The 26,497-nt window shown below is 41.3% G+C and overlaps 1 protein-coding gene across 1 annotated transcript in view; it reads left to right on the forward strand.

Annotated features, from left to right (window-relative positions):
- Positions 1-26,497, forward strand: part of SORCS3 (sortilin related VPS10 domain containing receptor 3) — a 304,316-nt gene that overhangs the window by 185,620 nt on the left and 92,199 nt on the right. The window contains exon 5 of the mRNA XM_037400038.1: positions 8,077-8,150. Coding sequence (XP_037255935.1) covers positions 8,077-8,150 — 74 coding nt within the window. The remainder of the gene's footprint in view (positions 1-8,076; positions 8,151-26,497) is intronic.

The raw sequence follows: 26,497 nt of genomic DNA on the forward strand, positions 1-26,497 counted from the left end.
AAATCTTTGGGTCAGTCTTGGCTATTTGGTAGTTTACTATCCCAAGTTGAATTCCTTGGGGATTTGGGGATCTGATTACTATTTGTGTGAATGAGGAGTTATATGTACACAGTGCCTTGGGGATTCAGCTGGAGCTGAATGAAAAACACACCATTTTCAAATGATGAAACAATAAAACAGAAAAAAAAAAGAAGGAATAATTTGGCAGTTTTGTTGAATTTAGCACAGAAATTCCAGTGGAGATCATGAATCTGACTGTCAGTAGTAGTTTACAGTGCTTGAAGAGGGATAGGTGTTATTTTAGAATTAAATGAAAGAATACAAGATAACAGGGAGAAATGCAATTATTACTAATATCCTTTTACTTGCTGGAACAGTTACCTCCTACAGTGCAGACTCCTTTGTTTTTGTTTTGTTCGTTTGTTTTGTTTTGTTGGGTTTTGTTTTTTGTTTGGTTTTGTTGCTAATATGGGCAACCTTATTAAATCCTTCCTATGCTTAATTTTAGGTGTGGAAAAAAGATCTGTCTTTGCAGTGGGTGAAGTAAGGACCATCCATTTATTTTACACAGAGTATTGTTCCAAGATCTTACAAAATGTTTCTGCTGCAGTACTCAGCTGCTCAGTGTAGCTTTAGAAAAAATGTTGATGTTGTCATCTCCTGAAACATTTTAACTGCAGTTTGAATTTGTTGCTGTGGTGGGTTGACACTGACTGAATGCCAGGTACCCACCAAAGCCACTCTATCACTCCCCCTCCTCAACTGGCCAGGGGAGAGAAAATATAACTAAAGGCCTGTGGGTGGAGATAAGGACAGGGAGATCACTCAGCTGTTACCGTCGTGGGCAAAACAGACTCGACTAGGAGAAAAATAGTTTATTTTATTACCAATCAAATCAGAATAGGATAATGAGAAATAAAACCAAAACCTGAAACACCTTCCCCCCACCCCTCCCTTCTTGCCCTGCCCAACGTCACCCCCCCCATGTCTCCCATGAGGCTGGGGCTGGGTCAGTCCCTCACACGCTGTCCCTGCCGCTCCTGCCCCCTCAGGGGGCTCCTCACACTCTACCCTGCCCCGGTGCGGGGCCGGGAGACAGTTCTCCATGAACAGTTCTCCAAGTCCTTCCCACAGGCTGCAGTTCTTTGTGAACTGCCCAGGTGTGGGGCTCTCCCCGGGCTGCCGGGGGGATCTGCTCTGCCATGGGCCTCCATGGGCTGAGGGGGCGGATCTGCTCCACCGTGGGCCTCCATGGGCTGAGGGGGGATCGCCGCCTCCATGGGCTGAGGGGGGATCTGCTCCGCCATGGGCCTCCATGGGCTGAGGGGGGGATCTGCTCCGCCATGGGCTGAGGGAGGGATCTGCTCCGCCATGGGCCTCCATGGGTTGAGGGGGGGATCTGCTCCACCGTGGGCCTCCATGGGCTGAGGGAGGGATCTGCTCCGCCATGGGCCTCCATGGGTTGAGGGGGGGATCTGCTCCACCGTGGGCCTCCATGGGCTGCAGGGAGGGATCTGCTCCACCGTGGGCTCCACCGCAGGCTGCCAGGGAATCTTTCTCTGGTGCCTGGAGCCCGCCCAGCCTTCCTGCACTGACCTGGGGGGCTGCAGAGCTGTTGCTGTCACATACTCTCAGTCCTTTCTCTGGCTCAAGTTGTGCATGTATTTTTCACCTTTCTTAAATACATGGTCCCAGAGGCACTACCACTGTCACTGATGGGCTCAGCCTTGGTCAGCAGTGGGTCGATCTTGGAGCTGGCTGGTATTGGCTCTATCAGACATTGGGGAAGCTTCTAGCAGCTTCTCACAGAATACAATCCTGTACCCCCCCCCAAAAAAAAAAAACCCAAAACAACTTGCCATGCAAACCTAATACAGTTGCATATGTCTCTCTCCTTTCATGTCAAGTCATCTCTGGCTGTTGTCAGACATGTCTTCTCTGTTTTGTATTCTCAAGGCTGAAAAGCATTGTGAGTTTTTCCTCCAGTTCATTTTTGTTCTAGGAATGAATTTTCTGACATGTTAAAGGTGGCACCTTCTTTTTTAATTTCATCTGTAACACAGAAGTGTAGAGAAAAAGACACACCTTGCAATTTTCTGAGTGGTTTACAACTTTTTTCTCAGTTTGGAGGCTCTAAGTTTTTTGCAGTGGTCATGGTCATTTTCCCTCTGTAGAGAAAATGTAAGACCCTGCAACAGACTTGCTTTTCTGAGTTACTCTTTGCAGACCGCTTGCACACAGTCCAATTTCCTACAGAAACACTGACCTAATTTTATTTTTCTTCTGTCCCAGTTTGATTTTTTGGCAGGAACCCTCCACAAATCTTGTAGTTTTTTCCCACCAGCTCTGGCTGAGAAGGTGTTAGTTTGCTTTTGTGCTTTTCTGGGATCAGAGCCATCTTTTCACGTAAGCAATCCAAGATACTGCTTGGGATCATGCTCTTCTGGGGACATGGCAGGCCAGGATAATCTGCCTCTCCTCTTCCATCATGTCACCATGTGTCAGGTGCTGCCCAGTAATTACCTCTAGGCTGACTCTCACCCTGCTGGATTGATATGAATACATCTTTCCATCATCAGCTGGATGTATTGTCTGAGGGAAGTATAATTTTGTGTGTAATAAATTAATTGTTCCTTTAAGTGCATATAGTCCAGCTGTTCTTCCTCACTTTATCTGACGCCATTATTTGCACCCCAGGGGCTGGCAGACAAGGAACTATTGAGATTCTCACCAGATGTTTACTCAGGCCAATAGGCCTGATTTCATAGCAACAAAGGGCATTTGATTTTATTTGGCTGTAAGCCTTTTCTGTATACTCCTGATGCCTTAATTCTTCCGTGTTTGAGCACAAAAGTTTATAAATATCAAAGTGCTCTGAATTTCTTTAGTCTGTTGTCTATTGCTTTTCAATTTATACGTGACACCTTCAGTGTGCTTGCTGCGGTAAATTGTACCCAGCTGGCCTTCTTCAGCTTGCCCTGAATCTTCAGTCTCCTGCCTGCTTCCCCTATGAAGATCAGGCAGGTAAACCTGGGAGCAGGGAGCCTAACATCTCAGCTACATCATCTGTCTATGGTGGGGTTATGTTCTTCTGCAATAGTCACTGTGGATTTGTGTCTATGGAGAGAAATGGAGGCTTCTAAGGCATGAATAATAAGCAGTTTTAGAAATGTATCATACTATAAGAATTGTACTTTAGAAGTGCTTGTTTCGAGCCTGTTTCTTGCCTGTCTCTAAATGAGCTTTGGTGACTAGCTTGGGCATGGATGACTAACATCAGGGGGTTGTGTCTTCCTGTGGTTTCCATGTTTTTCCTTCATTGCTCATTCTTCTCCTCTCTCTCCATAAGCTGAATTTAAGCAGGCCAGTTTTTCATGCTGCTCCAGTTCTGAGAAGTTTGACTTCTTCAGTAAAATTGCTCTTTTGTATTTTTTTGCTAGCTCTCATTGGCAAAATAAACAAACCTCCCAAACCAAATTACCCCAGCCCCAAACTGGATCATCCAAGCCAGCCAGCAGGATGTGTCACCCTGGGAGTTTTTACTGAAGAATTGCAGCAGCATGGAGACATGTTTCATATGCAATGCTGTGGTGCATGCATGTGTGTATAACTCCTTCCTTTCTACCTGTAGTTCTGACTGTGTTTATGGCATGTTGTGCGTGTTTGTGGCATAGAATCTGACACCAAAGATAAACCTCGCTCTTTAAGGGGCTTGCTGCTTACCTCAGAAGCAGTGCCAGTGTTAAATAAAGTATTGCAAGTGTTCTTAGAGTTTGAAGAAGAAGCATTCTGCCTGTGGTATGTATGTTACTTGTGATTCAGATTGTGCTGACTAATACAAGTGTAATTTAAGGTTCTGGCCTGTGGTGAAATAAACTTGCACAGCGCTTGGGCTGCCAAGGTCTTTCCTCACACAGATTGTGTGCTCTTGGTAAAACACAAGACTGTGTTGGTGGATGTGATATGTCTGGTGCTACAATCCTTGAGCGTGTGGAGTATTGTGTTGCTGTTTGGAAAAACATTTGCTATTTACCTTCTTGATGGCACAGCGTTTTCTGGTTTTAATGGTAGATCTAACTAGGCTTCTGAGCATAGGCAGATTTACCCCAGTGGTCAGTACCCGTTCTCAAAGACTGCACCTGTACTGCTTAGCTGGGGTGACCTCAAAGCCAGGTTTGAAAGAAGAGCTGCTCTTGGATCCTGCTAGTGTGACTGGGTGATACTTTCATGGTAATACTTTAGGTGCTTCATCAGGCCTGAGAGCTCATTAAAAGGTGTATTTATCTGACATGCAATGCTGGCTCCTTCACCTATCTGAATCCCATCTGCCCTGTGGCAGTGTTTCGTACAAGTCTTCAGGCAAGGAGGAATTCTAGGGTCATGCCTAGAAAAAATCCCTGCTGTCTGCTGTGAGGGTAGGTGTAATTCATCAGCGTCATTCAGGTAGGCTCAATAGGTAATTTCAACATTGTGTGTTTGTCCTCAAAAGCACCTCAACTTTCAGGAGGTTCCTGGAACCTATCTGCCTGAATCAGTGCAGAGGCTGCTGGCATCAGCTGAGTGCTGTGACTGTGTTTGCTACGGTGCCTCTGTGGTATGTGCAGGATTCTGAATGATTTTTTTGTGTTAAAAAATGTATTTTGTCACCCTTGCCTTGAGCCAGGACTTTGTCCTTCTGTTTTGGGTCCTGCTTCTGAATTGCTCCTTAGTCAAGTCCTCTGCATGCTACTTTTCAGCTGGCACAAGACCAGTCTGTACAAAAATAAAGACCCATAAAGATCTTAATTTTTCATTCATCAGAGCAGGTCAAATAACACAAGGAAGTTGCAGAAAGGGCATGCCTTCACGGTACACCCTTACAGTTCACTGAAGTCCATCCCTCTTGAACCAATGTGTTGGATTACATTTAGTGGTGGAAATGCCAGAGATTACTTGTCACTAAAGAGCCAAAGTAGAGCTTTAAAAAGGGAAAATCTTGCCACCAAGCAAACCTCATTTCTTTTCATCGCTTAGTATTCAGCCTTAGGACAAATTAATCTCTGTTGAAATCTGTTGTACTTGCCATTAAATTTGTTGTCTTTTCTAAAACCGTCTCTTCTCCCATGAAGGGAGATGAGCAGAAAGAGTGTGTGTGTGTCTATGTGTGTGTGTATATATATATATGTATTTTCAATTTGAATGCATACTAGAAAACTCCTTATTGTATGTTTTATTTAGTAATTCAACATTAACATTTACATTTTCACCTGTAAATATTATAAAAATGAGCTGGGCCAGAAAAACCTTTCAGGAATTTGTTCTGTCATACAGCTTTAAGACTCAATTATCTGGTTAAAATTCAAAGTAGACTCCTAGAATAAGTAGATGAATAAATAAATAAAAGTTCTTGAAATGAGTAATATCCTCCTCATCTCTTTATTTGAAACCACCTAAAGGTTGCAAGTTGAATTTAATCCTTCTATCATCAGTCAGCCCGAGCTTTAATATAAAGGAGGGAGGAAAAAGGTGCTCAGTAGCTGTCTCTGGTTTTTAACTTGATAGAGAGAAGGATGCTCCGTGAATGAGACACTGCTGGAGAGATGAGTAGTTAGAAAGAGATTGTGCTTCATACCATTAAGCTATCTGTAGCTACAGCTAATGCAGATGCAAAAGAAAAGGAAATGCTAGGGGCAAAAGATAAGAGAGAGTCTAAGGAAATGGATATATTTTGCTAATCCTTTCCTTTCATGGTGAGAACGGTTAATCTGCTGCAGACTACAATAAGGATGCTAGTCCTACTTGCAGTTGCTTGTGAACATGAGTTAACTGAGGCTAAACTGCCTGGAGCCTGTGATTTGTACAACACTGGTTAAATCTGCAAGTCATAGCTGCAGTCAGGAAATGGAAAGGGTAGCCAAGTTGTGTGGTGCAACTGATGGAACTCAGTCTGTGTGCAGAGGTCCTTATATGTGTAAAACCATATCAAATGACTCAAGAAATATTGCTGGCAGGCACCATGGTAAAGTCAAGGCAAAGTTGTAGCACTGTAGAGGTTTGACTCTTGGAGTGTGGATTTTCAATTATTGTTTCTAAAAATACAGATGTTCCTTCAGAGGGTAGTTATCTTAATGTTGATGTTGACTTCATAAGCATTTCCTTGAATTTGGAAAAGGAATTTTCTTCCCCTGGCTCTTTTAATTAAAAAAAAATAATAAATGTTTTATTTTGTATCTACAGAGAATTCCTTTTGTGGCAGAGGATTCTCTGCCATATTTTTTAAGACTCTCACTGTGATTGGTTGACCAGAAAAGCAGAGGAAGCCCGGATAACGTGGGCTTTTAATGTAGTATCTTACCTTATCTCGTGACAGTGCTGAAGAAATACGGCCAAATCAGAAAATTCAGATCATGTTTAACTCCTGAAGTGATGGTGGTTGGAGTGAAGTCTGCATAACTGAAGCCCATTTTGACATGAAAACTGGAAGGTGCCTGCTTCCATGTCTTTTCCACTGATGTGCTTTATTCACTGGCTGCTTGGGCTGTCATTGGCAGAAACTGGATTTCCCGTTGGCATAAATGCAAAGGACTGATTCTTTTGTCTTTACACATACCAGTTGCCTTAGATACTTGATGGGGTCTGAATTTCAGTTTTTGAGTTTCCTTTTGTTAGCTGTACAGTGGTTTGGTTGTGTAGTTGAGTACAAACAGTAAGAAATAATCAGCTGCCTCAGGCTTTGGACACTGCTCAAACAGCCCTTTCCAGTCACCTTTGTAAATTATTCCATGGTCCAGCTCTGATGTGGCTGCTGGATCTCTGTGCGGTCAAAGATACTGCCCATTCAAGAAACTTTAATATTCAATGTGAGCACATATTATCTTCCCAGTCACACTTAGCCATCCATCATAGCTGTGCCATACATAGTACACATCACTAGGTTGTGAACTTTTCTAATCTGAACATGGACCTCTGATTTGTAAATCCAGTTACTCAAAATCAAATCAAATGCAGAACCTTTACTCAAATGATATAATTTTCCCATTTAGGACCTAAACTTGGATATTACAAACATTTAAGTTTTTCAGCTCTGTTATCTACCTCCTTAGCCTGCAACCAACCCTTGTTTTATTGAACAAGAATTTATTTGAGATGAAATTTATTTGAAATCCTGTTCAAAACACTGCCTGCTATTTATTTCTCTGTGATCTAGTTGTAAGCAGCATAGTTATTTCTCAAAGTTGTAGTTTTTTGTTTGTTTTTTTTTTCCTGAAGAACCATACTTGCTCAGAGTTGGAGAAAAGCTTACACATGCTTTGATTACGAGTAAGTGGATTGAGGGTAATAAATTAATTCTATAGAGAATGGTGTTTGTGGTATGAAGCAAACCTATGTCTGAGACTTAGTGTGGACTTGCATGGAAATTTGGTCATGCTACAGCTGAGCCATTTGTTAGCCAGAAAGACTCAAAACGATCATTATATTGAAAGTTTGTCTTTCAAGAAGAGCCACTTCACTATCTTTAATGTTTAACTAATGAACAGATTGATTTCTAACTTATCTCAAAATTTAGACCTTGTTCTGAATGTAGAAGTTGTAAATTAGGAACAATTTCCTATTCTTTCCCACACAGAAGAGAGATGTAAACCACACCATAAAAATGAATCACAGCAGGACCTTGAGTACAGAGTCACTACCTACCACATCATGGTCACTGTTAACTAATCTAATTTGCCTCTCATTCTATTTAATGTTGGGAATTTACATATCAATTACCTGCTTCTTGTTGGGCTGAAAAAGCAAAGGGGGCTGCCAGATTTGTCATATGGCAGCTGAAGTGAAAGTGTTGACAGCTGAAATCAGGAAGCACAAAAAATGTTTGAAAAGTTTCTGGAAGAGCCAACCTGTTTTTGAGGCTCAGGAGCTCAGTTTGGTTTAAATGTGAGGGGAGGAGATTGCTTAACTACCCTTCCCTGGCAGCGAGGCTGATCAATAATTGTGCATGACAATACATGCCTGTTCTGTAATCTGAGCTGATTTCAATAGCTGGCAGTACTTCCTCTTCTTCCTCAGAGTTTATACTTCTCTCTCTCTGTCTTTCAGCTGTACAGCTCCATGGACTTTGGAAGAAAATGGCAGCTCATGCATGAGCGGGTCACTCCAAACAGATTTTACTGGTGAGTTATGCCCTCAGGCTTGCCCTGCTTTGGGCAGGTCATGGAGGGGAGAATGGCATCTAACTTGGAGGTGTTGGTTGCTTTACCTGAACATTAAGTATACCCTTGTTCTTGGTCATTGTCAATGTTGTATATGTAGTTCATAGCACATATTTTGCAGTGCTATAGTCTCCACGTCTGCCTGATAACAATAGTGTCTTGTGCAGATGAGTACAAGTCTTTTGATAATTGCAAAACTTCTGCGTCTTTGTTATGTACCTACTTACAGTTACAGAGAAAAACTGCCCAGTGCTTCAGCGACAAAGCTATGATCATTAGACCTCCTATTTTTCAACCCTTATGTGAACTACTTTAGCCTAGAACACAGTCTTTGTGCAGAGCCAGCCACTCTGACCAGTTTCCTTATGCAACCGTTGGGAGAAAGGATGACTCAGACTCTGCCTTGAATCACTCTCTGAGGAGCCAGTTCCTTTCTGCCGACTGGTGAGAGCCCAGGATGTGCAAACAGTTTGCTAAAAATCTGCTTTGTACTATCTTCCTTTCCATTTCCCGAGCGTCAGCCTCCAAAACTGGGAGAGTGTCTTAAAAGCAGATGATTAAACAAATTTAGTTCCTATCTCCAGGCTCCTCCATTTCAGATGCCACTTCTACAAACTTTTCTCCACCATGTGAAGACCCAAGAATTGACTTTTGAGAAAAAAAGAAAACCCAGCAACATCTTTCTTTAGTTGAATCTAGGATCTGGGGCTTTAATCAAATTCTTAACACTGTACTTATTACATGCCAGGCGATGGTATGTGTGTGAATGCGTAGAATTGCTGATTTACAGAATCTGTGAATAGTTAAAAGAAGTGCCTGGTCCTTAAGGTCAAAACAGATTGTGATATTAAGGAACCAGAGACTCTTATTCTGAACGGTTAAAATTAAAAAGTGGCTTGGATGATGTAAGAATTGACTCCAAATTGCAAAATATGATGTATATATCTTAGAGTCAAATTTTCATAGGAATTATTGCACATAATTAAAAGTACCTGGAATCCAGGCCCAAAATATCTATAGACTGGATTTGAAATATTTCCACACCTTGCTGTGGAGATGGACACCTCATGGGATTTTCAGGTTATGTATGTTCTGCAAATATCTCTGAACAGCCTTAGACTCCCACATTTAAAATATAGCTTTATGGCACCAGGTCTGGAGATTTCCTTTAGTGTGCCTGTGGATTTTGGACAGTGTAAGGTTTTTGAACATTGAGGAAAGGAAGTTGTAAGGCTCCTAATTCAAACAGACCTGCAAAATATATTGAAGGTCTAGAACCTTGTCTGACCGTGTTACTGTTTCACATTTCCATACTGAAGAAAAGGTGGTTATGATCTCCTGGTTGTGGTGGCAGGTGGCTGATTGACTTAACTATCCAAAATCCTTTGATTTCACTATTCATGGTAGGTGTACATCTCAAAGGTGAGTGTAGAACCTCTCTAGGTATATCCTTCTGTGGAGTAGAATAGCTGGTCCTATGGGATGATTGTACGCTAGCCTTCAAGTAGCACAACTACAACTGAGCTTAGGGGAGAGGCTTTCTTGGAGAAAAAAGTGGAAGGGCTGAGCTAACTTGGGAACAAAGCAGAATCTCTTTCTAAAGGAGAGGCCATATTATTATGGTTTATTTTCTACTATCATATGAAGATGGTTAATGGAAATTGCTGTTTGTCTACTTGTAACTCAAACTTGTATATTGTTTTCCACAATCTACCTCATTTTTCATACAATCTTTTGGCTGCGTAGTTTGAATGGTGGTTTTTAACACTGCATTCTATAATGCCTCTGTTTCAAGTGTCTCTTTCTCCTAGAAAACGTAGGAATCTTCTGTAGTTAAAACTGGTATGGCATAGACCTAGAAATCTTTATTCCACTCAGAAACAGTAGGATCCCATTGGCAGTAAACTTTCCAAGAGAGTGAATTATGCTTTTCCCAGAGTGAGAGAGATTTGAACCAATTTGTAGTGCAGGGGTCAGAGGTGTTGAAATTTTGCAATGTAATAACTCTCCTTAGCTATCTGATACCTTTCTTTTTTCCTTCCTTTCTTTTTAAAGCTGCAAACTGTGATGGCTTACAAGCTCTGGCTTGTAAGATGTATACAGAAAAAGAAATGCAAGGAGAGTGCTTTAACCTTGGTATTTTGGTGATTTCTTTTTATTAGACTATGAAAGAGGGAGAAAGTGGGTATAGCTATAAGTTTCAAAGGGGTTTGATCCGCTACTGTGTAGAGTTCATCAGCCTGTCAAATACTACATTATTGAACCTGGTAATTAAAACTTCCAGGAATGGTGGAATAATAATGATAAGTAGGTGCCAAAATCGGTGGTAAGCTGCTCATTTGTGCTGCTCTGCATTGTTTATTAGTAGGGGTCAGGTAAGCATCGTTCATCAAATGTGACAGTCCTTCATCTGATTTGAATGCAGCTGACTTTATCTGAGGTAGACTTTGTTGCATCTTTTTGCCTTCAAAGCATGACTTTCATCTCTCAGGCTGCCATGAGTGGACTTGTGAAGACGATAATCTTCACCTGGTTCATGGGATCAGTCAGCTTGACAGGGAGAGGTCTTATTTTTCTCTCTGAGATCTTTCCAAATGATTATACCTTCCCTGAGAGCACTCAGATATAGAGACTTTAAGACCAAGAGAAAATAGTGCTTGCGTCAGAACTCATGAGGTTGGGATGTGAATTTTCACTCAGCAAAGTAAGACCTATCTGTTAGTCAGGGATACACAAGTCACTCTGTGCATTTTGCTGTAGCTTTAGTAGGCAGCATCTGGGATGGCTCCCCACTGGTCAAAAATGAAGTCTAATCTCCAGTCCTGGTCTGTGGCTTTGTATCCTGGCTCTTGTCTTCACCTTCTTTCCTTAGTCCCAGATGGTGCTGCTAATCACTGGGTTGTAGGTGTGTTCTCATCCTCTATGGATGTCTCATATTGTGCAGTTTATGGGACATCTCTCCTCAGTTCCTGCAGCCAGCTCAAAGTTTGTGCATGAGCTGAGATTCACCTCTGGGCCACTCATAGTTATAAAAGCTAGGATTTGATATCTCTGCTTCTGTAGTAGTGATTCATTTGTTAGCTACACCCACTGATGGCAGCAGCAGAGCTTGAACAGAATGTGTTACTTGATGTGAGTACAGGCATCCAAATTTGGCTCCCACATGCCTTGGCCTCAGAGATTTTAATAACTTAGGATCCTGTAAGACTGGAAATAGGAGCTTACGCTAATGTGATACAGAAATTCCCTGATCACTCATCACTCTGAAATTACTCACACTAACTGGAACCAGCATGGGTGCAAAGTTAGTTAAAGACCTACTCAATGTTCTTTTCTTTTAAAACACATTTCTGCAGCTCCCTCTGGGCCCTGTTCATTTTTTCTCACTGTAGCTTAGACACCTGTGATGTCATGTGGAGGGATATAAAAATTACAGTCCATATTTTGTACTGTAGAAATGTTGGGGAAGTTTTCTCATCTGGAAAACACATGGTGTGTTCTGTGCTGACTAAATACTGTCTCTGTTCAGATGAGGACTTGAGTTGTTCTTAGGTTGTTTTACTGCCTCTGCTTTTCCTGTGGTGGGACAGCAGGACTAAGCAGGTGGGCAGGACAGTTTGATTAATGGAGCGTTCACCAAGCCTTGTTCAGCACCTTGCTGGACCACAGCTTTTCCATGTCATTTTGGGTGACTCAAACTGACTTTGCCTTGTTACCCTGTAGGTAAGACTGCAATAGGAGAGCATTTATTTTTGTTGTTGGGTGTAGTGGGTGAAGTACTCAAATATCATGATGTCAGATGCTACAGCGGTGGATTAAGAGCACCAAAGGGTGCTAGAGAGTTAAAAAAGACTTCAGAAGTGTATGAAGTCCTTTCATAATCTTATGGCTTAATTCTTTAAAACCTGGGGTTCTACAGGGTGACTTACATTTTCTGGCAAATCAGCTAAATGACGGTGAATATCATCCACCATAGATCTCTCTTGCAAGGCCCTGCCTGATGCTGTTTGCTGGAGGACTCATTCATGTTTCCTGCCTTCTGTCATCACTGGGGAATATGAAGTGGTGGATGTGGGACCATTTCATCATTATGTTGGTTTTTTTTTAACGTACATCTAGACATTTACCCTTCTCTCTCTTCCTTATTTTTTGTAACATGCTTTCTGGGACTTTGGGTGATTCTGTCAAAGCCTCAGAGTGGGAAGGTGGGGAAACCCCATCTGTGTGAAAGAGAGGGAGAAATCTACACAGCATTTCTGATGGCCACGAAGATACTTGGAGCACAGAAGTCAGTGCCCAGGATGAGCCTGGTCAGTAAAAGGCAGTGAAATGCACACTAGTGATGAAAGCTGGGCAGAAAACACCAACAAGGCAGGATGGGGAGGGACAGGAGGAGGAGGAGGAGGTAAATAGGACATCCAATCCTCTAGCTTGGCTTCAAGGAGCAGTGTTTGTATCTGGGAAAAAGAAGAAAAAAAAATTTAAAAAAAGTGATGTAGCGAGAAGTTCTCAAATATACTGCTGATTGCCTCACTGAGCCTCTGCAGAATTTTATTTTTTCTCTTTCTGGGATAACCAACCAGATTTCTGGTTGTTTTGGTATCCATGAATGCCAGCCACAAATATTTTGAACGCCAGGGAATAAAAACTGGGAGAGGGGAAGAGGCTATGCATCCACTTAGGCTATGCTTTGGAGTTACGGGGTTTCTGTCACAGTTGTTTGAGGCATGAGTCAGCAAATTGTCTCTTGAGAGCAAGGGTTTCAATCCTTTTGGCCATGATTTTGGATGAGAACAGTGATAAAATTTAGGCATTTTATTTCTATTTATTTGCAGCTTGAATTTAATGAAGACTACAGCCGAGGCTGTTTTGGATGTGAGGGTAGTGTAGCAGAAGATAAGGGATTTACCTCAGTGTTTCAAAAGGTTATGATCTGGGTTTGGATCTGCAGTTGGGTTTGTGTCTGTTTTTATTTCCTCGTCTCTTGTGACAGCGCTGATATTTCCCAATTCCAATGCCAATTTGAGTCCACACAGACTGTTTCACCAGCAGTTCCAGAAGTGACCTTTGGATATGGCTAAGGTTACCTTTACTTGACTAGTTTGCCAGCAATGAAATGGTTAGTCAAATATGTGCCTGTCTCTCCTGTAAATCCCACTAATCATTAAGTACCAGATGGTGTCATTGCATAGTGCTGGGGAAACATCGCCTGATATTTTACAGCCAAGTTTAGTGTTAAGAAAACATAGTCTTGTAAATGTCAAATTGACTATTAAGTAATCCTGCATTAGAGTTTTTCAGAATTAAAACCATACCGTACATGGACTTTGGGTAGAAGGAATAATTCCAGTTTAGCAGCCATGGATAACACCATCTATAGTGTCATCGAGGCATATACCCAGTGGCTATTCATGTAGACAGCACAGGAAGAACTGAACAGGGACCTATTACTGGAGGCTTATGACTCATTTACCTGCATTAAGCGACTTGCTTCCCATCCCCATCCCCGTGGGTGGGAAAGCCTGGGAGAGTTTTTATCTCCCAGAGGGTAATGCTAACATAAATCTGGAATGTGTTACTCAAGCCACCGTAGCCATGAACTGTACTAGTCTGAGGACAAAATTTTCAGACTTTAGCCTCAAGCTCTGTAATAAGAATTCAGGAGAGATGAGACCTTCTTAAAAGCTCTTGGCGTATATTGAAAGATTTCCTTGCAAAGTCACATTAGTTAATTAAACATCACAACACCATGGTGATAACAAGACCAATTTTATTTTCATTTTCACTTAAAAGATGGGCAAGTGGGGGAACTGTGAGGTTAGGGATTTTATTTTTCATTTTGTGTGTTACAATTAATGCAGTTGGCGCTATAGATATTTAATGTTTCCAAACATTAGCTCGTAACTGACTAGCTTGTGATTACACAGTAACTCAGTGACAGAGATAGAAATGGAACCTAGATATAGAGTAAGATATTTTTTATTGGTTGAAATACTGTAGGTTGTTGGGGTTTTTTTTTGAATTTCAAGTCAACAAAAATATTTTAGAATCCATGTTAATGCTATCAAAATGTTTCTTTCTAAAAATGAAACAAAGGAGCATCCTGAAATGTTTGAAATATTTTGTAGGCTTTTAAAGTGATTTAAAAATTTGAATAAAATCTCATTTTGCAATATATGAGCTTTAAAATTAAAGTAGGGAGAGGGTACAGTCTGAAACAAAATGTTTGGATGAAGCCAACATAGAAGGAACCTGACTCCTATTTCCATCTTGATCTTTTGCGATGCAAAGCAGATATTGGTCCCTAATATCCAAGTTAAATGTTCAGCATGCTTATAATGTACTTCTTCATAACTGTGATCAGTAGCTTACAAGAGTGATCAACAAAGTTTGAGAAAACTTTGTAAGCTTTATATATTTTTTTTTTCTCCATGAGCCTATTTTTCCTAATCTTAATTCTATCCTGTTTTTCAGCTACAGATTGCTAAGTGTTCTTCCAGGGACTTTGTGATAGATTTCATGGATATCTAAGAGGATAATCTCCTAAATGACCCTAAGAACAGGAAAAAAAATCACTTTGTCTCTGGGAAACCCTGTAGGACTGTTCTATAGAGGCTGCACAGACCCCACCTGTTCTGTTTGTGCCTATGGTTAGTGTAATGTTCAGGCTGCCATTCCCATTTCTGAGCACAGTCCATGCTTTTGTAAAATTAATTTATGGAAAACTGACACAAACAGTTAGATCTGGGAAAGCACCTTTGTAGATGGTTGGGAAAAGACACCTAGTGTGCTACTGTAGGAGTATTACAGAATATTTTCTAGTTTACCTTGGACTAAAAGCAAGTTTCTTGTGTATATTTACATTTTATGCTGATTAATGATTTTATCTTACAAAGGAAATTTGATACTAGTATCTTATACTATGAATGGAAGCTCTAAATAGTAGCTGATGCATTGAAAGAACCCCTAAAAGATGTTCAATGCCTGACTTTGCTGTTGGGTGATGCTTCTCTCCTTACTGCTTGCTTTCCTAGGAAAATAAATGTTTGACTTTGTAAAAGTCCTGTGGATGCCATGCTATCAGGGTCCCTCATCTCAAAGCTCTTTTAGCAAGAGAAATGTAAAAGATACTGGCTATGAAGATGGTGTGTGCTTATGAAGGGAAATAATTTAAAATACTTTAAATTCTACTTTAAAACCCATGAACTACATAATAAATGAACCACACGAAAAGAGCCACATGATAGCAAGCTCTCAATACATGTACCGCCTCTGAAATTCTGGCTGCAATCATAGTCAGAATTAGTTCTTTCAACGGGTGGTGTATACCCTCTGGAAGAGCAATTTTAGAATAAGTTGCCTTTGAGGAACTTTTCTTTCTAACCTCCTTTTGCTTGAGAAACAGCGTAGCTTGCAGAAGGAAGGATTACCCTGTCTCCACTAATGTAACTGTGGATGTCCTTACATAAATACTATCTGGCTTTTAGAAGTTGTGATTTGTTGTGATTTTAGTACAATTTGTGATGTTAGCCATATTTATGACTGTAATGTACTGTGGCTGGCAGTGATTTTTTATTTTCTTTTTTAAGACTGGAAAAGTAAGGGCTGAAAAAGTCAGTGGTTTTAAATTTAAAGCTTACCACTAAATGCCACATACTGTACTGCAGTTAGGGTCTTCAGCTGTCAAAAAGCCTTTTGCTTTGGTCTCTCATCTGCCAGTTTTCTTTATGTCCCAGGGGCTACTTTTTTCTCTTATTTCCTCCATTGCTAAACTTTGATCTCTTGGTAATCCCCCCAGTCTCTTGTGACTAAGTGTCTGAGGCTGGAACAGACCACATAAATCACTAGTAAGAAAGATCTGAGGAGGGATTTGTTAACCAATATTTCTCCCAGTTAAAATTGATCCCTGGGCTGGATCCCAGTGCCATGTCTGTCTGGACAGCACATGGTGGAAGGAACTGTTTCTTTCCTATGCAACAGGGTACCAGATAAGATGTGCAAACTTCGTCACTGTATTCCACAGGCCAGTGATGGAAGCTTCGGTGCTGTACTGCAGGCTCATGCAGCATGCCTGGGCTGACTTCATTCTGTCTCTCCCTGATGTACATAAACTCAAACACAAATTAATTTCAGCCTGTCAGTAAAAGTCCCAAAGTAATTCTTTGTGATACTTTGTAGGAAACAGTGATGAAAGCCAGCCCTCTAATTAATATATTGAATAATGCATCTCTCTGAGGCATATGGGGATCTCCCATACTGTCATAGCTTGGCAAAACTAATCAAAAGCTAAGCTGCCAGGCTGACAGTAGTATCATATTTTGCACTTTCTGGCTAGCAAGGAATGTTCTGCTTTTTTGTGGGGACTTTGGCTTGGGTTTTGGCTTTTGTTCTGTACTGCACTAATCTTTCTGTTTCTGGGCCAATGGGTGAATTTTCTGTGTGGGAGAGAGCCCCTCTTGCCTTCAGATGACTGGAAGAGAAACATTTAGGAGTTGTTTTAAAAATCACCACTGTTTTGAGAAGTTTAGGAATGACCTTTTCACATACTCTGCTACTGGGCATAATTTCCCAGCCATTTCATTCAGTGGCAAAACACCTTCTGACATCAGGGAGTGAGCATCTTTCCTGGATCCAGCCTCCCTTCTTCCCCAGAGACCTCATCCTAGATGGCCCACTTGGACTTCAAGAGACACACCTTTCTGGGAGTTTTTACAGCTCATGTTTCTTTACAGCAGCCAGGGTTGCAAGCATTCTTGCATTGGAGAAAGTGGCAATCTAATGGAGAATTTATCCTCAGTAAGTACATCAATAATATTAGGGACGGTTTTTGCTTGAAACTGGATTTTCAGTCAAACCTCAAAGCTCTTCAGGTGGATTTTCTCAAGAAGCATCAGGAAGTATCCAGGTAAATTCCAGTTCGTTTCTCTGAACTGAATTCAGCCTCTGAACCTTTGGAAGTTTGCCTGCCATTTTGTTGAACAAAAACAGTTGTTTTATTTAACAGAAGGAGCTGAACCCATGCTGTGCAGAAAGAACAGTCTTATCATGGCAAAACAGACAAGATGTTTCTGCATTCATTTAAACATGGGCCATTTGTGTCACTCAATAACATCCGTTAAAGATAAGGAGGTCCCTCTTTACGCCTTCAGCCTGTTGGAAATTAACAAACTCTCTTAAAACGACAATTCATCAGCAGTTATATGAGGCAGAATTCATTCTCAGCAAGAGAAGAAATTGAAACTCCCATCCTTTTGTTCCCTGGCATTCCCCTGAGCCTCCTCTGTAGAATGAGATGAGTTTAATTCTGCTATTGTTAGGCATAGTGAGCATGAAGTTACATCAGAACGTAAGAGGAGGAAGGAGTATCTTATTAGCTGCACTACAGGTTCTTTTAAATAATGTTGATTCAGTAACTTGTCTCTTGCTGATCATATACAGAACGAGGACGAGAAGCCAGTGAGTGAGGCTGTTTCACTTGCGTATTTGTAGTGAGCTAATTGGAATAGGAGATAGCAGTGGTTATCACAGCTCTGTAATTATCTCACAGATAATTGTCCTCCACTGGGCAGAAGGCAATAAAAATGGGATGTAGACACATTTCCATGTTTAGTGAAATATTAGAGGTTCTGCAGCTGCGTTTGAGGAAGAAACACACTGGCCTATGGCTGCCAGCAAGGACTTGGGAAATAATAAATAATGCCTGTAGACTTCAGAGATGATTTCAGTAGATCTGGGTTTTCTCCCACAGGATAAAATCCTGCTTTTTATTGAGGAAAAAAAAAAGAAAAAAGAAAACCAAACAAAAAAAAACACTGCCAGTTTTTTGGCCAAATGGTGCAGAAATTTTCTTAGGTTTTGCTCACAATATTTTTCATTTTCAGGTTTTCATTGAAAATCTTTGAAGGAAGGAGACACATTCCATTATAGTATTGAATTCAGGGGCAATCTGCAATTGTGACTCTCTAAAGCCCTTTTTGGATCTGCTGTAGTTTCTCCAGAATTCTTTTTTTTTTTCTTTTTTTTTTCCTTTCTACAAATCAGTAGATTTGAACAGTGCGTTGACACTTCGGAATTTGCCTTGAGGCTACAAAATAGCAGAGTATTACTTTTCATTTGGCCTTGTACTATTCTTTCCTTTTATTGCTCTTCTATAACAACAGATTAAGGACCCAGCAAAGAGAAGCTCTTGATTTACTTACAACTTGGCCATATATCTTTACTTCCTGACATGTGGGTAGCACAAACTCTCATCGCAGCATTCTGCACTGAGCTTTCTTACTTGAAAAGGATAGCGCTTTGGGAATGGGAATGCTTGGGGACTCTGCTGTTGTGAAGAGCTGGGAGTGTGTCTAGTGCTCAGCCCCCTGGGAAGCCTTGTCTCCTTATTGTTTGTGCATTCATCTAACTTGAAGCAAAGGAACCCACAAAAGCTCCGTGATTTCTCTGGTCTCTCCTTCTACAGTGCCACTCTTCCACTGACAGAGAGAGCTGCAGGTGGCTGTGGTGGCTATTTTATTCATCTCTTCTCTATTCGGTCTGTGAGGATGCTTCTGGTTTGAATACAAGCCTGTCTTGTCATGAGACACAGTGATCTGCAGACCTCCTGTCACCATTGCTTTTACCAATTGTAGCCGCACAGGCTTGCTGTTTCTGCAGACAGAGCCTGTCTGCGTATCTGTCTGCTGCCAGAATCCTTTTTGTTTCCTGCTTCTTTGTCTTTTCCTCTTTTGGATGTTGGGACAAATGAGCATCTCACTCTCAGTAGCTAATTGAGTGTGATTTTTTTGGGGGGCAAACAGGCATGTTGATGCATTTATGCTTGCTGGTCCAGAACAGGGTAGTTTATTCTTCTCTGTCTTTCTCCTTCCCCTTCTTCTTTTCTCATTCTTCCTTTGGTGGCTGGTGGTTAAAAGTCAAAAAATGAAATAAACCATTTGTTCTCTTCAGGCTGTTAGCATCTGAAATGCAGAGAAACAACTGTCACATAAGGTTTATGACAGAAATCTACTTTTTCACATTGTCTTTCTCCAAAATGCATAAACTGAACCACAAATTTATTTCCAGAATGTTAGATGTTATCCCAGGGTGATTCTTCACAATACCCTGCAACAGGGAATGTGGAGACTCATCCTTCCTTAATTAATACAATGTACAATGCCCATGGGCATATGGGGCTCATCAGCATATCTTATACATTTTGTCTGTGCCAAGTTTCATACTGGCATCTTCTCTTTGGACAATTTAAATTTTATTTTTATTCATCTATGGCTGCATTCATGTATTACATGATGACTCTCACACTGAAGCTTTTCAGAGGCATTGTACTCTGCCTGCGACTCTGTTGATAGCTGAATCACTGAGCCTTAGCGTTCCAAGCATGTCATATTTGCAGTGAGAAAACGTTCATACAAATGAGGGCAATTAAACACACAGTGAGCTGACAGTCCTTACTTTGGTGTAAAACATTGCTTGAACGGGTCACATTTCAGATACTTTTGGTAGGAGACAAACTCAGAGGAATATTATGAATCTTCTAAGCATTCCATTCAGGGAGGGAACCAGTAACTGCAGTGAAGTCCTTGGCTGCAGGCTGTGCTGATGGCTTACTTTGAGCATCTACTTTGCTTTTCTAAAGTGGTCAGAAACAAGGCTGATTTATTTTTCCTGAAAAAACCAAAGTAATAATCTATAGCAATTCCCCATCTACATGACTCTCAAAGGAGGGTAGCCAAGCACTGGGCAAACATCAATTAACTGGGCTTCATAATGTAGTAGGCACTTAACTAATTTTAAATCAAATGCAGGGTAAGAGATGAAATCACTCGTTATGTCAGTGATTAGTCTTGGAAGAGAAACAAAAACTGTGCTTGTGTTTTACAGATCTGTGCAAGGCATAGCTGGCTAGAAAATGCCATTTCCTGGATTTATTTATTTTTTCCAAAAAGCTGAAAAAATCACCATCCATACCACATCAACAACCACCCACCCACCCCCTGCAAACTCTTCTACTCATAAATTTTCCTCTGGGAAACAAAGTTGGTTAAGTATGATGAACTATTCTTCTGGAGTGGATTGCCCCCTCCCCCAATAATTTGGCTTAGATTTTGATCACCAAAATTACTTTAGTACACAATAATTTCTGCATTTTGGATTTCCACTTCTTCCTATTCTTTTCTGATTTTTCTTTTCCTATTCCAAAAAAAGAGGGATGGTGGAGGAAGAAAAGGATGAGAAAGGAGACAAAGCTAAAACCATGTCATTTTTTAGTGTTTCCAAAAATACACTTGTATTGTTTTCTCAAAGGATTTGAAATTTAGCATATTAAAGTAAAACTAAAGGTGTCCTGCAAAAAGTGTCCCTTCCTTCAGAAAGCAAAATAGAATCAAACCCTTCTGTTGCAATATGTTTCAAACTTGTCCACCACAAAGCTTTCAGAGCTCTAATCTCAGGTAAATCCCCATTCTCCTCTCCAGAAATGCATTCCTCAAAGCATCACTGTCTGTGTTGTGTGGGTGTGGGACAGGGAGCTCATGGTCTGTTGTGCCCTGAAGCTTTGAGACATCTTTGAGACATCTTCAAGACAGTAACATCTTAACTTGATGAGCTGATGCGTCATTAAATCCACCATATCCTGATGCTGGTGCTACTAAGACTTGGCAAAAAAAAAAGGCTTCTTACTCAATTAGCATAAGGCCTCAAGGGCTGCTTTTATATAGCCTGGATCAGCTGTACCCTGATGAGTCAGGAGCAGCAAGCTGCATAGGAGTGGCTTATTTAGTTCATAAGCAAGCAGCAGGAATGTGCTTGCACCTGGGAGCACACCCGCTACGAGTGCTGGCTTGACGCAGCTGACAGATCTGCTCCCTGCATGAGTCTCAGTCCCCATGAGAAGTTATTTCAGGCACCACTGGGAAATTAAGATGCCACCTCCAGCACATGCCCTGCCTGTGCTACTGGCCCTTTTGAACCTTGACAGGGCTGCCTGTAAGGATCTTCACCCACACACTTTTTTGAGTTTGTTTCACAAAAATTTGGATTGGTTTATTGAGGTTTATAGTATAGGTTGGGGATGAAATGCCAGAGGATTTTAAAGGACTAAGACCTATTAACTGGATGAGAACCAGACACAGAATTATTTGTACTTTCTTAGGTTTTGGTGTTAGCATACAGGAGAAGGAAAATACATGAATCAACAGCAGCTTTGTTCTGTTGATAAATATACTTTAAAAGTATTTTCAGATTCAGTGGAATTTCTTTCCCATTGCTGTTAGTTTCTGTGACATAAAGAGTCACCTTCTTTTATGTACTGTGAAGAGAAAAAAAATGTTTCTGTGTGCAGCAGAGCCTGCTGTTCTGTGTGGATTCTCTAGTGATTTGTGACATGGTTGAGCCTAAATGTCAGCTTTTCCCTCAAGGAAAGGATTGATTTGGACCTCTTTCCTCTTCCAGGCCTGCTGTATCCATAAAATGATTGTGTGTAGCACCTTCATAGTTCTGGGACCTGTAATCCACTGAATTTACAGGTAATTTACAGGTTTAGACATCCAGCAGGTACTGGGATGAGATGCAGGAAGGTAGATGCATGTACGCACATATGGAAACACCTGCAGATGCTGTGAACACGTTAAGTTTTGTTTCCTTTGATACTAGGTAGAATACCTCCTTAAAATTAATTGGGACCTTTTTAACAAGGACTGGCTTTGCTGAAAAGAAATTAGCTGAGAATAAACACTTGGCGTTTTTTTTGCCTTACCTTGCAAGCTAAGTCTCACAACAATTATTCTGATGATGTCCAGAATTGTAGCTTCACAGAAATTAGCACTGGAAAAGACGCAGAAAGCTCCAGGGACCTGGCTAAGACACTTTCTTACAGTATCTTCCTGCCCAGCTTTTTTTTCCAAGCTTCATTTGAAATATGCTGTGCAAGGAGGTTTTGTCCATAACTCTTCAGAGACCTCATCACATCCTACTCCATCCAGCAGCATCTCCCCCTGTTCAGCCACGGAGGATGATACTGTATTTATGTGTTTAATAAATACATTCTTTCCACCAACAGTTCAACATTTGTATCTGTTGTTAACTAGGGTAGTTTATGACATGTTGTCAGCCTGGGGTGTATGCAGCTTGCGTGCACAGTGGCTGTTACGTGCACAGAGTTAATGCCTGATGGAGCTAGTTTTAGGCTTGACTTCAGTAAATAACAGATGAATACACAGAATCCCCTTGACTGTCTGAAGGTAACTGCCATTATTGATACCTAGGAAACATGATGCCATATCAGATGGAGAAAGTAGCCTGTTAACTGTTGGCCCATGTTGGAAAGGTATGTATACATTAGCAATGGTGGTATGTGAGAAGATCCAGATCAGTTGAGCAGGAATTGTATGGATCAATTTATGCTCCTATCTGCCCATATAGACATGGACCTTTTGTTGCTTGGATGAATTAGTCCCATGCATTGCTTGCCTGGTACCACACAGAAGTGTTTATGCATTTCTGGGGCAGTATACAATTAAAGTTGCAGCAGACTGATTGGCAACATCCACTAATCTGACTGCAGTGAAAGGGTGCGTTTTTCTCCCTTTACGTATTATTGCACAATAAATGTGCCTTGTTACTTCCCATTCCTAGCCCTTATCTACTGCACAACATCCTGCTAAGTAGTCTCCATCTGTTTCCTCCATCTCTTTACGTGAGCGGTGACAATATCCTTCAGTCTGACATCCCAACCTGCAAAAATGAGTTTCCAAGTTGGCATCTTGGGAAAGTCTCAACATGTTGTAAAAGTTTTGATTTTGTTTTCAAAGTCAGAGCTAGTGAATGCCATCTTGACTGGTCAGAAACTAGGCCAAGGGTATCTCTAGCAAAAAGCTCAATCCAGAAGATTCCACACCTAGTTTGAAAGGCTGATCACTGTGACCTGATTTTTTACTTTGTTGTAAATACTTAATACAAATGTTGCTCACATCCAGTGATACCCACTCCCATCTCCCAAGATAGTGGGTCCAGGAGATGGAGGAATAGAGTACCTCTTATTCTCTATTGAAGGTTTAGGCAGCAAGGATCAACAGCAGGCAGTCTGAATTGCAAAGCGTTTTTGATCTTTTGATGCTAGAGCAGCTAAACTGCAGTGCTGCCTTTCATTATTAAATGTCCATTATTAAATGTCCAATGTCTGGGAAATGGATAGAAAAAAACCCCACAAAATTTGTTTATTTCATGGAAAGGCAATAGAATTGGTAGAAACAGTGAGCTGAGGTGTGTGGTAGGTGCAGGTAACCCAAACAGTCTGTGTGTTTCTTTTTTGCTTTCTTTGCATCTGCTAGTATTTTTACTTTTGAACTACATAGTGTCTTACATGGAAACATTTTGGAACAGCTACTTACAATGCAGAATACTGTGTTTTCCTTGCCCTTCTCACTTACTCTCCCTCCCAGTCAAATGAAATATTAGCAGAGCGACCTAGTAAATGTGCATCCATGCACAATGCTCTTCCCTCAAAATAGAGATAGGGATCTTGCCAGGATCCTATCCATCCTTCAGCTTTCAAGAACACACAATCCTCTTCTGAAAAGAAGGGAAGAAAGATCCCATGAAAATCAAGAGCTACCATGAGAATAAAAAAACAAAAGCAGCAGCAAAGATAAAAAGTAGCCATTGTTTCCTTCCTGACGGGATTCAGAGGTAGTTTGAATTCTTAACTGGGCAATGATCCTGCACCAGCTGCAATACTGGCTGCAGGCTCCATGTTTCAAAAAACTGCCTTTGCAGCAGTCAGGGATTGTGTCAGCAAGAAAAAAATGACCTTCCCTGTCACTTCTGCTTGCATCCTCTCAGCATTTTTCATCCGAGTGGTGATAAATGAAAGAGATGGTGGAGGATGTTGATTTAGCATGGTTTCTCACAGTGAGAGTGCCCTTTTTTTCTCCCCGTGGCCATCCAAGGCAGCAGCACACATGGATGCATTTTGTGGACCTTGGTTTAGTTTTTGCTGCCTGGAGTTTGTGCAAATACAAAACACAGTGCTGGGCTGTGCATGGAGCCTGAGGTGTGACCATGTGGCAGGAAAACTGTTTTCAAGCTGAGCTCGAGCTTCTGAGTGTTGTTACATACTATTGTCTTTGTAAGCCTCTGAAATAGAACTGTTTGTCAACCAGAGAGCCAAGAAACCCCTTCCTAAACACCCCACTCTGTGGGCTCCACTTGGTTGTAGAGGATGTGCAAGGGAAATGGTAAGTCAGGGGGTGCTGACATCTCATCATACTCTAGTTGCTCAAATAATTTTGAGCAGTACAGCCTCCAAATCTTCAGAGAGATAATGTATGAGGAAATACAAGGCTGCAAATGTGTCTTTTCTTGTTTTGTTGCTAGTCTTGTATTGTCAGACCTGCGAGGTGGTTGTACTGAGTTCTTGAGACCAGAGACATTATTACATGGGGATAAAGGAATAGCTTTAGAGTCTCTCTGTGCATTTTTGCAGCTGTGCTCCAGGACCTGCATCCACATTTTGCTCTTCCCACTGACTGACTTTTTTGCATTTGTCATGTAAAGCTTCTCCAGAAAAATTATGAGAGACCATTTACTGAAAATACCCATATTCAGGAGCTGGAGCACTGCAAAGCAAAGCTGTGCTCTTTGCCAGTGGGAACAGATGTAAGGTGAGGCATGAAGAAACAGCATTGACTAGGGATTTGTTTTGCCATCAGAATCTTTGGTATGAGACAGCGACTTAGTTTGGGAGAAGTAAAGGTGACCGATGCATTACTTTACAGGCTTGTTATCTGCCTGCAGATAACAGGAGCTTGTCTTGCTTTTGGCTTGCAGGAGATTGAGTCATAAGCAGAGGAGTACTAGGGAGGTACTGTGTGCTGGTCCTTTTTTCATCATTGTTTTCTGAAAAGAACCATCAGGCTTGTCAAAACTAATTAAGGAAACAAGTAGATGGCACTGGGAAAGAAGTTTAAGCTGGAATTACATGTTTCAGGAGACTCCTGTTGTCACCTGGTACTCACTTAATAGACATTATGAGTAGAACCACAGAGCCTGTGTATGCAACTGCATAATGGTAATGAGTATTTTGGATTTTGTTTGGAGATACTTAGGTTCTTCTAATTACAGTCCCTTTTAAATGAATAGCATTTGGGCAGATTGATGTTTTGTATTACTTGGACCAGGAGTAGGTTTGCCCCATTGCGGCGGGGGGAGGAACAGTGCCCTCTCCATCTGCAGAAGAGGGACACAGGAGGTGTTGTGGGAAGCAGGTGAGGCAGCCTGGCATTGTGGTGTCAGAACACAGCAAATGGCTCTGGGTAGAAGGCTGCTGTCTGGCTTCCAGAAGGAAGCCTGGACGATGCAGGCTCCAGGGTGAAGGCTAGATTTGAGTAGGAAGCCTGCTGGGAAAGGCTGTGGGGCAGGTCCCTAATGTGTTCCCAACTTGTACCTAAAAGTGCTGAAATTACCACTCCCTTTGATAAAGTTGTGATTGATAGATCTGTTGGTAAGCATGTATCTCTGTCCCTATTGGTCTGTCATAGGCAAGGGTCACGGCTGCTGAACAGCTAGAGTTACATTTTGGGCTACTAATGGGAAAAAGGCAGAAAAATTCTGCTATGCACAGAAAGATGCGTGCCCTTTCTATATATATTGGGAAATAACATTGCTGCACACCATAATGTTTTTCACTGACATTTTAAGGAATTACTTCTTGTCCTACTGTCACTTTTAACTGTCCAGCTATTCAGAAGGTTTGACCCTGATAATTGCACAGTCACAGGGACTCAGGCCCATTCTGGCATCCTTACTGATAACAGACAGTGCTTTCTTCCTTGTGGGATCACCCTGGAACTGATGGTAGCGATTAAGGAGCAGACTATTTCTCACTGAGAGTAGAATGATGAAAGCTCTGCCTGTGTGGCTTTGTTTTGTTGCGTTGGGGTTTTTTGGCTGCAATTCACAGTGTGTTGTGAATGGACTCGCTATCGATGCGGTGCTGTAGTTAACAAGCGGTGCCAGTTTCGGTTACCTACACAGTGGGTCATAATGTAGTTGTTTTGACATTTGCAGCACTGGCTGATCTTGGCTGAACTCTGGCACGTCCGTGTGTTTGTCATTGCTTCAATCACTATATTTTCAATGAGATCCACAAAAACGTATCAGAGCATTTGTATTTTGTTTGTTCTTTTCTTTTTGGCCTTTTCTTCTTATCTTTTTTTTTTCTTTTTTCCCTTTCTTTCTTTTAATGTTTAGCTGTTGATGCCCCAAGGATGAGAGCAGCAAAAGATTGTGGTAAAAGTGTTTCAGAACATTAG

Source organism: Falco rusticolus, chromosome 9, assembly GCF_015220075.1.
Source record: "Falco rusticolus isolate bFalRus1 chromosome 9, bFalRus1.pri, whole genome shotgun sequence".
Lineage (NCBI taxonomy): Eukaryota > Metazoa > Chordata > Aves > Falconiformes > Falconidae > Falco > Falco rusticolus.